Source organism: Coffea arabica, chromosome 6e (genome assembly GCF_036785885.1).
Source record: "Coffea arabica cultivar ET-39 chromosome 6e, Coffea Arabica ET-39 HiFi, whole genome shotgun sequence".
Lineage (NCBI taxonomy): Eukaryota > Viridiplantae > Streptophyta > Magnoliopsida > Gentianales > Rubiaceae > Coffea > Coffea arabica.
The window spans coordinates 10,568,780-10,585,085 of record NC_092321.1 but is presented as its reverse complement, the minus strand read 5'-3'; the positions used below and the strand labels follow the sequence as shown (position 1 = coordinate 10,585,085).

Here is a 16,306-nt window from a genome sequence, read left to right as displayed (position 1 = left end):
ACAGCTTAACAGCACCCTTCCCAGTTCCCTGCCCTACCAACATCCACTTTCTCAAACCCAAAAAACAAGTAGTTTAATTTGTTTTAAAAAAAAAAAGCCCAAAAGACAAGAATAGTGAGAAACAGGAATGCAATAGTTACTTTACTTGCTACTAATATTAAATTTTGCAATTTCATTATGCTAGTACTTAGGACAAATGTTTTCATCTTTTTCTTGAGATCTACCACTCCTCTTGGCTCTAATTGGCTTTTCCATTGCCATTGCTACAATATAGTAGCATTTGCCTAGCAAATCGTGCAGTTCATTTCTGAGTAGGGTATACATTTTACAGATCTTCCCAGTTCCCATCATGATGACCATGATAGATGAACCGCTTTCCACTTTCCTCCCCCTATTAAGAAGAAGATGAAGAAACATCCTTGACATGTCACCCCAAACAACTCATTGTCTACCACACATGACCCACCCTCCATCAATACAAAGTTTATTTGGCTAAGTCTTCGCCCGCTCTAATCACTTGGCAGGGGTGCAAACGAGTGGAGTTTAATCGAGTAACTCGTGAGTTTGCTCCATCAAAACTCGAGTTTGAACTCGCATTGATTGAATTCGAGCAGGTCGAACTACTTGACGAGTCAAACTCTAGTTTAATATGTGAAACTCGAAAGCTCGTCGAGCTTAATCGAGTTTCTCATATGTATATGTTTTTTTTAAATTTTTTTATTTATTAGTATAAAATGTCTATTTTATTCCTTGTTTAAAATTATATAAAATATGAATTTATATTTCTTAAACTCGATTAGGCTCGATAGGCATGAGTTCAAGTTTGAACTCGAGTAATACAAACTCAAATCAAACTCGAACTTGAGTTTAACTTTCAAGAACTCAATGTGCTCGAGTTCAAGTCCAAATTTTTAACTCGAATCGAGTTCGAGTTAAATCGATTCGATTACACCCCTACCACTTGGCCGGATAGATAGTTAATTAAGAATTGAAAATCACACGCATTTCAGAATTGTGAAATTATTGTGCAGTTAATTCGCCTAAAAATATATCCAATTAATAAGAAGTATTATGCCTTGGTTGAATTTGATTAACAGCAATGGTAACGGTGAGACAGATTATGTATTGTAGGTTTTGAACCTTCCATGTACAGTAACAATGATTCCATCTTCAAATTGCCATTGGCCCAGCCTGCATTCCTCCTCCTAGCGAGTAACCCAGTACATAGGTCTCTGGTGATCGGTGAGGCGATTCACCCATACTCCTCGAGTCTTAACAAAATATATACTCTACTCCCTGTGTATGACTGACCAAGGTTTGTTTTTGTCGACTTCGGGCACATCAAATATAGAAGAATATACCCCAAATCTATTGATCTTTTTCCCCCTTCGGTCGTTTAACATGTCAGCCCATTTTGGTAATACATTCCGACATCGAACATTTTTTACAATTTCAGCAACACCACCATTTTCATTTTCCACCCCAAAAAAAACCTATTGCGTGTGTCTAGTGTCCCAAAAGAAAAAAAAACCCCCCAAGAAAGAAAAAGATCAAATACTACATAGGAATTACTATTACTAAGTACTCCCTGACTAATGACTGCAGCTAAACAGCATTAACAGACGATGACGAACTTGTTCTATGTACAGCTGGCTGATGGTGGTGGTGGTGGTGGTTATGGTGATGTTGCTGATTTTGAGATTGAGAAACCCAAGCCATCCACCTCGATACAGCTCCTGCCTGTCGTTGTTGTCTTTGCAGCCGCTGCTGCTGCTGATGCTGTTGCTCGTCTTCATTACTCCTAAACCTACTCATCCCCGTGATTTCCGACACGCTTCTCGTATTTATTACATTCCTGCCACCACCGCGACCACCACTACTACTATTATTACTACTCTTCCCTGCATTAATTTCCCCACAGCCAAAGCTACTACTCGAAAACGACGGCCTCGATCCTCTGGACCCCGAGAATCGACGGCTGTCACCCAAAATCATTTCAGACCGCAGAAACAGCAAATCCGACGGCTGTACGTCGCTCCACCTATGGTTGGGCCCATCTGCTGTTTCTACTTCCGTTCTTCCCCCGGAAATTATGATCCGGTGCTCTAGCCGCCTTTGTTCCGCCCCACTCCCGCTCCGGCTTGTCTTATCCCCCAACAACAGCTCGTCTTTTCTGGGACGGTCAAAGCAACCAACTCCCACCATCTCGCTGTTTCGTTTCTTCCTAGAGTTCCAGCTGTCCAGAGACCTTCTCGCCCCAAACGACGTCGCCGCCGCGTCACCTCCCCTGGGTGTTTCCGCAATCACTTCCAACGAATTCCCAGCGAAAGAATGTCTCCCGGACACCCGGGAAATGCTGCCTAACTCCGGTGTGGGATGGTTCACTGATGAGGACTTCAACGGCGGGGTATCGTTCTGATACAAGACTCTATTATCTTCCACCAGCAAGATGTCTTCCGGGTCGACCCGATAGCGGCAGAGAGGGCAAGTGGAGTGGGCATCCAGCCAAGTATCCACGCACTCGACGTGAAATGCATGTTTACATTTTGGCAAAAGTCTAAGAACTTCGGTGTGTTCGAATTTGTTCAGGCAAACAGCGCACTCTAGCCCGTCTTTTTGACCCCTTAAGGACGCGAAACGGAAAACAGGGAGCGATTCAATCACGGCCCTGTCTATGCCGGAGTTTTTCCGAGCAGCAATCGCGGGATATCCTATTCTGGAGGTGCTGGATAAGGGGCTGTTATCCCCTCCTCTCCTGCAGTGCTTAGCGTAGAGGAGTAATAGAAATGTTACTGAGAAAACGGTGGTGAGAACTCCTACTATCACTGCTATGCTAGGCCTGAATGGGGATCCCTTTGTTCTGAATGAAAGTTGGGGTGGTGGAGCAAGTGGGGTTGGGGAATTTCCACTACTTTCCCCGTCATCATAGTATGCAGTAGAAGTCATACTAGTACTTGTTGTTGTTGTAGTGGTATTAGCTAAGGCAATTAGGAAAGAAAAGTTCGACATGAATAGGAGGAGGAGGAACAAGGAAAAAGATGGCCAGAGAGAGGGCAGTAGGCTCAAGAAATTAGTAGATATGCCCATCCCTACCGGCTCCTCCCGTCCCGTGTGCGGGAATGATGATAATGAATCTTTGGAATTGAAGAAGAAATATGAAACTAGTTTTTGGGAGAGATTCGACAAAATGGGGTCATATGGCTAGACTACAAAAGAGACAAGACAAGTGCTCCGGAAGGACATCTTGTTCTCGATCCAGCATAAAATTATGCTTATAGTACAGATATCAATATGCTACTATAACAATAATATACTGCAACAATTGGTAGTTAATTAGGGGTAGCGTGTCTGGTGACAAGAAGATTTGGACATTTTCAGGCAGAGATGAAGGGCCTTTCCCTTTCCTTCTACTTTTGCCTGTTCAACAACAGAAACAAGAAGCTTCAATTGTGCTCTGTTGTTTTAAGAATCAGAAATTGACGTGCCTTTGCTGGCATGTGGCCGCCGTCTTGACATAGTTCTTCTTAGGTTTTGAATGTCTGTATCTGTAGAGCGGCACATTAGCATTAGCAAACAAGACATGATGAAAGGTGAAAGTGAAGTGAGTGAAGGAAAAAACAAGAAAATTTTTTGGGGAGAGAGTTTGATGTGTTAGCTAGGAGAGTGGATCTGAACCTCAGCCACAGCTACTGGAGCTGAAATCAAATAACCGTGCGTAGCTTTAGGTAGACAAATGAATCCTAACATGTGACACATGGCTGGTGAATTTACTGTCCAGCGGTTAGGCCACAAATTGGCCCCTTTGGCTTTCTTATGATAAGGGGGTGTCTGTTTAATATGGCTAGTACAAGTTTTTTGATTATGTGGAATTGCGGATTCTGTCTATTTTGTATTGTCGCAGTAACTTTCATGTGTCCGATTGTGCAGGCAAAAGGACAGTAGGAAACAAGTACGACAAAAAAGAAAGTTGGGCATAAATTCGAGTTCATCTTTCGGTAGCACACGGGATTGTAGCATAAATAAATGCGGAAATGTTACCTCCCCATCTGATCAGAAAAGTGGGGTTCATCTTTTTGTGAAACGCTGACAGTTTAGGGTAATTAGTGTTCAATAATACCACGTGACGACCTGCCATCTCTTCTAACTCTGAAATTGGTTTAAAAAGGCATAATTTCACAAATCTCCCTTGAGGTTTTTGATAATTTCACTCGACTCCCTTCAGGTTTAAAAAATTACACTAACTTCCCTTTGTGTGATAATATGACTATAATGTCCTTCACTTAACAGATAATTCACAATATGATACAAGGGTTAAATAGAACTAGGGCTGTCAACGGTCCGGGTCTAGACCCGGTGTGAGGACCCGTAATTTTCTTAATTTCTAGGTTTTAATTTCTTTTAATTGCATGTTTTTTCCACATTTTCTTTATTTGAAAATTTTAAAAAATAAATTTTATGAGTAAATATAGTTTTAAAATGATTTTTCTAGTATCGGTTAGTTTTTGAGAAATTAAGAGCGTATATCGGACGCGGGCCCTGCTAGTGCGAAAAGTTCGGAAAATTCGGCCAGTTAGGTTAAGTTTTGGATACTGGATTTAATTTACCGAGTGCTAAGAGATAATTAGAAGTTTCTATCTGGATTGGTGTGAGAGGAAACCAAGAGATAGAGATGCATTAATTATAGTGACAAGTGTCACCATATGGTTAGTGGTTACTTTTGACTACTATTCATATTTTTACCATTTTACTAAAAAAACTCAAAAATTGACCAAAATTCACTCCAAATTTGCAAGCTCATAGCCGACCCTCTCCAAGAAAGAAAGAAAGAGAACTCTTCAAGTTTTTGTTTCAATCTTGCTCAAATCTACCAAATCAACCACTTAATCTTGCTTTTGTTCCATAGAAAACCTTAAGTGAGTGATTGTGAGGTGTTTAGTGGAGTTGTTTGGAAGGCTAAGGTGATTAGTTGCTCCCTCTCTTGTGTTACTAAGGTGAGTAGTGAAGGAACCCCTCTCCTCCATCTAATGATGTTTAATTCATGATTTGTGGTAGTTTAAGATGTAATTTTATGGATTATATCTTGATTTTGGTTGAATTGGTGATTTTTATAATTATTGGTGATTTTTCTGTTTTCATATGATTATTATTATGGGGTCATGTATGATGATTGGAAATGATATTTAAGAAAGTTAGAAGGTGGAAAAAGTGGTTAATTGCAGGAAATTTCTGTTTTGGAAGAAATTTTGGAAGTCAGGGTTTCATGTTCTTACATTCTGCCCGGCACTGTACCTCATAGTTAGGGGCCGAATTGGCCTTGGGTTAAAACATGAAAGTTGTAGGGAATGATATTTTAGAGATGCCTACAAAATTTCAGGTCAATCGGAGCAACGTATCTTGAGAAAAGACTGAAATACCCCTACTGCCCTGTTTCTACCCGAATTTGATAATTGCGTCTGTAATTGGTTATTTTGGTTGGGAATACTTCGGAATTGGTTGTTGAGGTCTTCTGATGAATTGTATCCGTATATCTTAGCTTTCAGATGGCTTTGGAATTACTTGATTTGGACTTAGGTAGCCTGACTTTTGATGTTTAAACCAGAATGCGGTTTGTGAACCTGTTTTTGCGGTTCTGGTGTAGTATATTGAAATTTTGACCTAGTTACGCTCGGAACTGGACAGAGTAGCCTTCTTCAATATTGTAGCCCTATCTCTTAGCTTCGAAATGGTATATCTTGTATCTCCATCCGATAATCGTAGTGCCAATTGTACCAAAACCGCAAAATGATGTCAAAAACTGTTTTTTTTGGGTAAAGCTTAATTCCATTTCCGGATCTTCTTGGTTTACTCTAGTGCTGATACATTCTTATGGAGCCCTATTTTGATAGTATTGGGAATTGGTTTTAACTTGTAATCGAGTCTTATTGTGCTTATTTGAATATTTTAGGGCTTGACTTTCATTTCCGGTCATTTTCCTAGCTAAATTTTGTACTTGAATGACTTTGAGCCTATTGAATGGCTGTTGTGATGAATTTATATTTCGTATGACTTTGGGACTGGCTGAGAAAAATAATGAAGCCATGACGGCTGAAAAAGTAAGCAAATTTAGGGGAAATGCTGTCCAATTTTCTAAGCCGTTTAGTCTCTTTAGGTTTGAGTTGCCTTTTGAAAGTCATATTTTATTCTTTTGTACTAGTACTTACCATGAAAAGGCGTACGACGCGTAGTCGAGCCTCACTTGTGCATTCCGTTTACTCGATTTTGAATGTGAAATCTTCAATTGATTTATTTTGATTATTTTAGGGTTTCTTGGCGATTAAAGCCAATCTGAACTGAAAACTTTGAAGTATCCGTACTTGAACCTGTGAGTGTACCACTTCCCTCACTTGTTGTTTCACTCGATTTCTGTACATGCAATCTATGATATGAACGACTGAATTATCTATTTATTTTGTTGGAGACGAGAGTGTACTTTATCACATTCGTTCTCTTGTCTGTTCATATGCCAATTTTTGGTGTGAATCTGAATCTGTTATCTGTATCTGTATCTGCATCTGTATCTGTTCTGACGTCGTTTGGAAGCTCGTATCCAACGACCTTTCTGTGACCTCTGAGCTCAACACCTGTGGCTAGTTACTCGAGTCCGACCGGCAAGGGCCTGGTCGATTAGATAACGAACCACGGTAGTCTGTTTTGGGATCTTTGGGTATTGAGACCCTTGATTCCGGTATACTCGAGTATTACCATTTTTGAACTGATTGGAGTTCGGGCCCGGTAAGGGTATGTGGGTGGAAGGAATCGGAGAAAGTGGAGTCTACGGTATTGGTTACTCATTTAGCGTTGACGGAGTGTCAACTATTATTTCGATCAAGTTTCGGTGAAGCAAATGGGAATTTGGCTCCTGAGAGCCACCTGTATCCTTCCTATTTGAATCATTGGTTCTAACTACTTTACTTTACATCTGGCATGTGTACCTGATTTGTTAAATGTGAAATGCCATGATTTTACTGCTTTATGTCTGGTACCTCATTGAGCGCAAGTTCACCCCTTTCTGTTACCTTTGTTTTTCCTTACAGGGTTCCATATTTTGAAACCAAGATTTTTGGAAGAAAAGAGTTGAGCCAGTTGTAGGACTTCTTTTGTTTATGCTCTTCTGTAACTGAAACCCTAATTGTATTTTGTATAGCGTGAATACTCTGGCTTGTATGTTGGTTCATTGGTTCAAGACTCCGATGTAAATCTATGTATAAGTATTTAATTGACGTCCCGTACTTCCGTATAGTTTGGTAAGCTCTGTTTAACCCTGGGTGGTCTCCAATTGTACGTTTTCGTTGAGTTCTCGCGCGTCCTATCTAGGGTTTGAGTGGTTTGACTCCGTAGTTCTGGCGAGAATTGGGCAGACGGTCCGCTGAACCCTTTGGTTCGCCTTAGGGTGAGGTGGGGCTGTTACACCCGGACCCGGACCGGATCCGTCAAATTTATCCGGGTATGGGTAGGGATTTAATTCCGTTACCCGGATCCGGATCCGTTTTGTCAAACAAAAAAATGTGTCGGATATGGAATATAGTATTCCGACCCGTATTAGACCCGGATCCGGATATAAATGGATTAATAATTTAAAATATATATTTATTAATATAATTTGATTATGATGATGTATTTGAGTAATCAATATAATTGGACCTGGATCCTAATCAATATAATTTGATTAGGGTGATGTATTTGAATAAGGTTAATTTGATTTCTTTTCTTATTTGATTTTTTTTGTATTAGTTAGAAATTAGTTTATAAATATATGTTTTTTTCTCATTTTTGTTAGGAATTATAAATTTTGTTAGTTTTTTTTCGGGTAGACCCGGATCCAGATCCGGGACCCGTCGGATCTGGATCCGGAACATAGAGTAAAAGACCCGTCGGGTAAACGGGTCGGATCCGGATCCGATATAGTGTGCCGGGTCCGGGTCTGAAATAATGAATTTCGGCCCGGATCCGGCCCGTTGACAGGCCTAAATAGAACCAAGAGAAAAAAAAATCCTATTTTTTCTATTCTCCACCAATAGTCATTCCTTCTTTCTTTCTTTCTCTCACTCTTATAAGCAACGATTCTTTCTTCCTTTCTCTTATTGTCCGTTTGCCTTTCCTTTCCTTTTACTTTTTCTCTATATCGACATCTCTGTTTATCTTCATGATGACCTACCATATCATAACTATCTCTGTTTACTTTATAAATATAGCATTATTTTACTTGCAGGAGTAGATTTTATTGTCAACTAAAGAGAAATGAATATGCTTATAGTGATGATAAAGAAATAAATAATGCAATTGATAACTAAGAAGCATGGAAGATGAGGAATTAGTGAAAAAATTGTTGGGTTGATTGTTATCCTGAAAACTTAGAATATTAATAAATGCATTTGATTTTTTAAATTTGATTAATATTGTTGGTTTTGATTTTATTATGGATGGCTTTACTTTGTTTTACAATGTTAATATATATTTCTATGGAGGTCGGAGTATTGTTCTACTGGTGGAGATAGGTTAGATTATTATTTGTTTTGCGACAATGTTAGATATTGAATTGAAGTTTAGAGTGTGAGTTTGGTTGTTGGTTATCAAAGGAGAATTGATTTTTCAAAAACATTTAGACTGGGATGATATTACAAAACAGATGTTGAGATTTTTGGAACTGCTAAAATTCTTAAACCGTTCATACTATTTATTTAGCAGGTTTGTCACATGTTTGAAAATAATTAGATTTGGTATTGGAGTTTGAAATGTTTGCTTGGTAGTGGTGCTGTTGCAAAATTGGAAGAAGGTGTTGAGAAAAATAGTTTTCTTTTGTTTTTTATAGAACAGGGGTAATTTAGGGTGTTTGAGAAAAAATCTAGCTTGATAGGTCATTCTTGTTACCTAAATAGTAAAAGCAAGAGAACTAGGTGTAATTTCTAAAACCTAAGGACAACTCTCTGCAACTATTTGATACTTCAAGGGAGGTTTGTGAAATTATCTCTTATTTTTATCTTTTTTTCTTCTTCTTCTTTTTGGTGGTGGAAGATATTAATAACTTTTTAATAGTTGGAGATAACTTCAAAAACCTCTCCCGAGATTTCTGGCTATTTTAGTGGTCTATCTTTAAATTTTAAAAATTACACTAACTTCCCTTTTGATTAATTATCTCGTTACATTTAGCCCCAATTAGCAATTAAAAAGTAATATTAGAATAAAGAAAATAATATGATTCCATTATTATCCCTCATTTACTACATTATTTAGTTAGTTTAATACCAACCCACACATTAAAGAAAAATATTAGAATTTGCTATTTATATATAGGAATCAAATCACTTAAAGCATCAAAAAATAATATATCATTCTATATTTTTCACTTAATGTAATATCCAAATTATTTTTTTATTATATACCCATTGTTAAAAATGATCAAAAACAAATTATTAACAAAAATTTCAGCCAAAACATCACAGAGAATGAACTTTAACTTCATAAATATCCTTGACAACATATTAAAATTAGTTGCTAAAATTTTTATGCTATTAAAGTTCGCTCTTTGTAATGATTGGTTACAATCTTTTTTTAATTATTTGTTGTTGATCATGCTGGATAATGGACTTACAATTGAAAAGAGTAATTTGAATTTTACATTAAATGAAATATATATAATAATATATTGCTATTTTTTGATACTATATGTAATTTGATCCTTGATGATAAATAACATGTTCTAGTATTTTTCTTTTAATGTATTGGTTAGTATCAGACTATTGAAATAATATAGTAGATATGGAGCAATAGTGAAATCATGTTATATTTTATCTTTTAATATCACTTTTTAATTATTGATTGGACCTATATATTACAAAATAATAAATCTCAAGAGAGGTTAGTATAATTTTTAGAACGTAAAGAAAGATTAGTGAAATAGTTGAGACTTGAGATTGCTCATTGCTGGGATTTTTGTTGAAGCTCATTGATGGTCAGACGAAACATGTAACAGTACCAACTCTTTTTTCACAAGGAAGAAGAAAAATAAACGAGTTAACTGAGAGAATGAGAGTGAGAGTTCATCCGAATATATAATTTTTGGAGTTGTAAATATTTTGTTGTGATTTCCTTACTTAGATTAATATATATATATATATTAAGCAAGAACTGTAATTGAGTTTCTTAAAAAGAATTAATCCAACCAATTTGTTGAACATTTATGAAATTGTGTCTGTCCATAGCTTCAAATATCTGTCAACTTCAACGGTAACTTAGTGTGACTCATCTCATCGGACTTTCGGTACGTAAATAGTATTTGGGTGATTGATTAATTAATAATTGACGACAAGGTGGAAGAAATCACTATTTTAGGAACTACAATATGCAGCCGCCCCGCCCCGGGACAATGATTGTGAATTTGTGATTGAGGAATGGCATCCAAAATTAGTCAACAAGGTTCTCAGTTGTCTGTTGATCAAGTTTAGACCTCAAAAACTCGGCTAAATTATTGGGCTTTTGTTTTTAATGTAAATAGATAGTTTTTTGTGGTTGTTATACCTAAAATATCCAAATTATTGTTGTGAATTTGGAAGTCGATTTGACCGGCCCATCTACCCGCACTTTCCTTGAGACATTTTTGTCAAACACCGATTTGGCCCCCTCAGAGTTGCCGTGCATTTACCAAAAAAAAATTTTAAATACTAAAAGTACTTCTAAAATATTTTGTAATTAATTTTCATAACTTAAGGAACCTAGTATTTGGCAATTTAAAAGTATTTTTGTTAAAGTATTTGCGTCAAAAGTATTTTTTTTTTTATAAGTTATGGTAACCCCAAATGGGGCTTTAGACAAAATTAACAACTATCAGAGAAGCCTATTTTCTATCCTCAATCTTGTTCCATTGTTAGTCCTCAACCTCAAGGATTATTTTCCACATAATTTTATTTTAATTAATAAAAAAATTAATATTTGATTTTGGCTATCATTTTCCTGTATTCAAGAATTTCCTCAAAACTTTTGAAACTTTCTCTGTAAATCCTGCTGTACTCATTTTTTTTTGCCCCCAAATCAGGCCGTGCTTTAGAGTTTTGACACCCAAGTCATAGCTCACTGTCTAAGCATACTAACATTTACGCCATGCTCAACTAAACTCAAGCTTATATCTAATTCCACCTAATTTGGACTGATCAAGCTTGGATTGTAGGGTTAAACAAATTTCACTTCTCTTTGTATGTTGAGAAATAAGGGAATAGTATGTTGACAGAAAAAAATAAGGGATTAGTAATATAGTATGTTGAGAAATATATGGCTAGCAAATTTCATGTCTTCGTCATTAATTATTTAATTAACTCGTGCTTGGTTAGACTCACATCAGCAAGTTTATGGAGAATGTTATAATCTTGTAGATAAACCAAATCCTCATCGATGTACTAACTAATTTTGTTTTGTGCACTTGACCCTCGAGTTGGTGGTCTACTCTTCCAGTGCCCCAAAGTGCAGATTTTACTCCCTAAACTTTAGGGCACTTGACCCCAAATTTTGGAGATAATTATACTAGTTTGAATATAAACAAGTAAACTTAAGATCACATTTACTTAAACTTAGCTCACTCAAGCTCAACTTCAAAGCCAAATTGGATCTTTATTTAGTCAAGCTCAGTCAAACTTGTGTGATATAAATTTATATAATTTTAAACAAGAGATATGGTAGTTTTTCACACAAATAAATACAACAAAGTCAAAATACATATGTATTTGAAATTTGATTGAACTCGGTCAAACTCAACCAATTTTCGAGTTTTATATATCCATCTCTAAATCAACTTTGAACTTGTCAAGTTATTCGAATTGTTCGAACTTGATCAACATGAATTTAGAGTTTGAACTCTAATTTTGAGCAAGTAAACTCACAAGTTATTTGCACTCCTATTTAGAAGTCGATTTCACAATGTACCCCCACTTGGATTGATTTCTTAGACATTCTTGTCATGCATAGCGAGACACAACTGGACTAAAGACTCTAACAGTTGTCAGTAACAATTGTCCGAACGGAACTTTTTTATTTTTTAAATATGTAATTCTATGTGAAATACTTGTAAAATTTAATAATGGAGACACAATTATTATATATGAAACCCATATGAATAGTAACAAAACATCATACTCGTATTGTGAAGATCTATAAAAAATTTACATAGAATTACAAAACGTTCAAAAAATGTTACAAAATATTCAAAAAACGTTCAAAGGATTATTTACCCCATATTTTTATTTTAATTAGTACAAACAATTAATATTTAATTGTAGCTATTATTTTTCTATTTTCCTAATTTAGAGAATTTCCTTAAAAAATTAAACACTTTCCGATAAAATTGTGCTGCACTCATATTTTTTGTTGTTTTAATATAAGGCCATGATTTTGACCACCCCAGTTGAAAGCTCACTAAGCAAGCTAACACTTAGGCCATGCTCAATTCATCTCAAGCTTATGTTAAGTTCTGCCTAATTTCGATTGACCAAGCTTGGATATTAAGATTAATTCGACTCCATAGCTATAATGAGAGGTCTGGCTACGTGACAGATAAATTAAGGAACTAGTGCCTAGTAAAAGATATGACATTAAATATTTCGTAAATACTTCCAATTTTATTAATTGGTAATATGTTTTTTAGTATTTGGTAGTCGAGTTTTTTGTTTATCATTTCAATACCACAGCAGCACAGATCCTCAAAGAATCCTCCCAAGTAGTCTCAGTTGATAAAGAATCCAAGGGCGGCGATTGCATGACCTAGACCCTGAGCCGCCGTATCAAAAATTACAGTAGAAATGGTTAAGGCATCATCTGTTATTCATTTGATCTTCATATCAACTATTTTGACTGCCTTCATTTTTTTAAGCTCATCGGCTTCAACGCCGTATGAATCCGATGACGAAGCTGAACTCGAAGCCGCAGCAGCCGCCGCCACCCAGTTCGTCAAGGAGACCATTGGTTCTCATACCATCGTTATCTTCTCCAAATCTTACTGCCCGTAATTACCCGTCTCCTTCCCTCTTGATTTTTCATTTTTGGTTTACTGAAAACTCTGTATTTAGGCATTTCAGATCAATATATTGCTTAGGCTGAATATGCTTGCTATTCTTTTAGAACTGGAATAGGATCGGAATTGGAAAATGTAACTATTCAATTTAAGTTGCATTTGTACAGAATACCATACCAATCCGATTCCATTTCAGGTACAGAACTAATTACAGCCTTACTGGAATTATAAGTTTGAAAAGCTTCGTGTGTTGAAGCTGGCTTTTTGCATCGTATTGGGCAGAAAGGGGTAGTAGCTCTGTGCCTTAGAACTTTATATGATGAAAAAAATTACAAGGAATAAAAAAAAAAGGTACATTACAACTCAACCGCCCAAGATCAGTTGTATAATATACTAGAAACATGTTAGATCCACGCACTATAAGAAAGAGACAGTTTAGACCCTTACTTGTCGGTTAACTCCAGTATATGGGAATTTTAGATACAGAGGAAATCAACTAGCCTATTCTGAGTTTAAGTGTTTATTTCTTTTGCAAATTGAGGTAGATGAAAATGAATGATATGCTATGAAATGGAAGCAAATAACTTCAAGAAATGGGAGAAGCTGGAAAAACGAGAGAAAGAAGAAAGAAAAGTCTTATGTTAGACATTCTATGCTTCTTGAGAACAAATTTAGAGGAAGATTTATTTGGTTGGGCCCTTACTGCTAACATTGGGATGTAACATTGGAAGTTTTTTTTGTGATTGCCACTAGTGATGCTAGCTCTAATTGCTTGTCATCTCTGCTCTGAGTCTTCCGATTGGTGTTATTCATTGCAGATTGGTTGTTTTTAGTACATGTCTCGCTTTACTAATTGGACAACTTCGGCCTTGTTGAGCGCCAAAGTTTCAACTACCAACTTAAAATCTTTTAATTTGTTTCATTTTAGCGTTGCGTTCTCAGTTTATGGCACAGACAGCCATGCTATTTGGATCAAGACGTTTTGGAAGCCTCATAAGACAAAAAAGGACGAAAAGAAAATGTCGTCTGTTTGTCTTCCTCTATTGGCCCTGGATGATATTGGCACTGGTTTGAGATTGTTCTGTTGGTATAAACACAAGTATTAGAACCCCTTTCTGAGTGAACTGATGTTAGTGAAGCATTTATGAAATTGAAACTTCAAGTTTGAGCTTCCAAAAATTGATTCATCAAATGTCATCATGCACTTCTAGAGCTGTTTATTTTAAAGCTAAAGGCACCAAAGTAGAATATCTTAGTTAGTGTGGCTGTTGATGTGATATTTTTGTGATGGTTTTCTTGCGGTAAAGCATACTGATTAACCATGCTAGAAATGAAATGCTGAATTTGTGGACAAGCTTGAAGCTTTCTTAACTCTTTCGGATTGTCCACCTTCTAAAGATACATAGCCAGCTGAGTGGCTATCTGCCATAGGAAAAGGTTTATTATCATGCTTTCTTGTATTTCTGGCTACCATACTGCATTTCTAAAACTGCTATATTACACACGCAGCTGTCAGAACACTTGACATGCACATTATACTGTTACATGTTTCTTTTGTTTTTTGTTGTAACTTTGTTAAGCAATTGATTTGCAGATATTGTAGAAGGGCAAAGGCTGTTTTCAAGGAGTTGGAGCAAGTACCATATGTTGTTGAGCTTGATGAGAGAGGTTTGTCAACTTCCCCTTCCTCCCCCCCCCCCCCAAAAAACCACCAGCCCAAACAAACAACACAACCCCAAACACCATTCTTTGCCCCTTTAGTGTCTCTTATTCATCTTGATATCTCCAGCTGCTGATGCTTTTGGAGCCTGCCAAGTGTAAAATTTTTAAAAGCCTCCTCTGGAAACTGACGTGTTCTGGGTTGTATCATGAAAAGGACAACATTTCAAGGCTTTCCTTCAGGCATCGTAAAACCTGGATGCATTAGTTGCCTAGACATTGCTAAATGATGATGCATCAAATCATGCTTTTGAAGGCTGCTAATTTTTTGTTTTCTAATCTGTGTTCCTTTTAATTCTGGCTTGATCAACAAAGGAGATTATGTGGCTTATAAAACTGCAGCTGTTTCAAACTCGGTAGTCAGTTTCTGGTTCAGAGAGTTGGAGAGAGAGATTTGTCTCACTTTCTTCTTTGGGGTTGGAGGTGTAGGAGCTGTTTGAATGGCATCCCCTGTGCTGTTTGATAGAGGCTTTAGAAAACCTATGGTGTTCAAAATATGACCTTGACAAAGAATTACTAGCAACCATTTTTTTCTCCTTTCTTTGAGGATGTCAGAGCAGATTGTCAGCTAAGCAGTTTGGATGACTCAACTATTTCATAATGGAGAGGGATGGGAATTTTCTTTGGGTCGCATTGCTCCCCTTGGTCTATATATGATCATGCCATTACTCTTCACGTTTCTGACTGAGTTTTTCTCTCCTCTAGATGACGGTTGGAAAATTCAGAATGCTGTGAGCAAAATTGTTGGAAGACGCACCGTCCCACAAGTTTTCATTAATGGAAAGCATATTGGAGGTTCTGATGGTAATTAACTACACTGCACATCCAACCGCTTTTATCTAATTCCCATGGTTTTCATGCCAACTTTTATATCCTGAGGATAACACAAACATTCTTCCAGATACCGTCGAAGCATATGAAAGTGGAGAATTGGCTAAACTATTGGGAATTACTACAAGTCAGAGGGACGATCTCTGAGCAAAAGGTTTTGCAGCTTGAATAACTGTTGCGACGAGCAGAAAACTGAATGTGTCTAGATAAGATAAATTCCCTTGCAGACTGGGCAGTTGATAAACAGCAACATTATCTATAGAGGCTGCAGTGTATCCCTGCTTCATGATTGCCAGTCTGTTTCAACCAATACTAGAAAAATAGAAATGCATGAACTTTTTCTTTTGATGATACTGATCATTATATTGGGCAAAATTTCTTTCAAATACAGTACTGATGGTTGCTAATTTTGTTACTTCTACTTTCCTCGCACTACCTAGCTCATCAATGACAAAAACATGTTCACTACAAGTGGAAATTCAATTGTGTGAATGACTCAAAAATTTATGCAATCTTGTAATATCTGTTCAGATGGGTCCTCCAAATTGGTCCAAAATCTCGATGTGTTCCTTCCAAATGAAAATGCCGATCCTCCAAAGCAGCAAAACATCTTAAATTTGGTTCCTCAAACCACAAAAGTTGCCTCCAATCAACGTGTCTCTATATGAAAATAGTTCTAAATTCATATGAGTGTGTAGTGTACCTGTCTGATTTGACAGTGAT

General features: G+C 36.8%; 2 protein-coding genes across 2 annotated transcripts; one reads left to right on the top strand and one right to left on the bottom strand.

Annotated features, from left to right (window-relative positions):
* Positions 1 to 1,056: 1,056 nt before the first annotated feature.
* On the bottom strand, positions 1,057 to 3,730 carry LOC140009495 (RING-H2 finger protein ATL43-like). Its single transcript, XM_072055202.1, has one exon. It carries the CDS (start codon positions 3,085 to 3,087, stop codon positions 1,606 to 1,608), a length of 1,482 nt encoding a protein of 493 aa, XP_071911303.1. The 5' UTR covers positions 3,088 to 3,730; the 3' UTR covers positions 1,057 to 1,605.
* An 8,854-nt stretch (positions 3,731 to 12,584) lies between these two features.
* On the top strand, positions 12,585 to 15,990 carry LOC113692752 (glutaredoxin-C4). Its single transcript, XM_027211287.2, has 4 exons — positions 12,585 to 13,024; positions 14,628 to 14,701; positions 15,458 to 15,556; positions 15,654 to 15,990. Exons 1-4 carry the CDS (start codon positions 12,822 to 12,824, stop codon positions 15,728 to 15,730), a joined length of 453 nt encoding a protein of 150 aa, XP_027067088.2. The 5' UTR covers positions 12,585 to 12,821; the 3' UTR covers positions 15,731 to 15,990.
* The last annotated feature ends 316 nt before the right edge of the window (positions 15,991 to 16,306 follow it).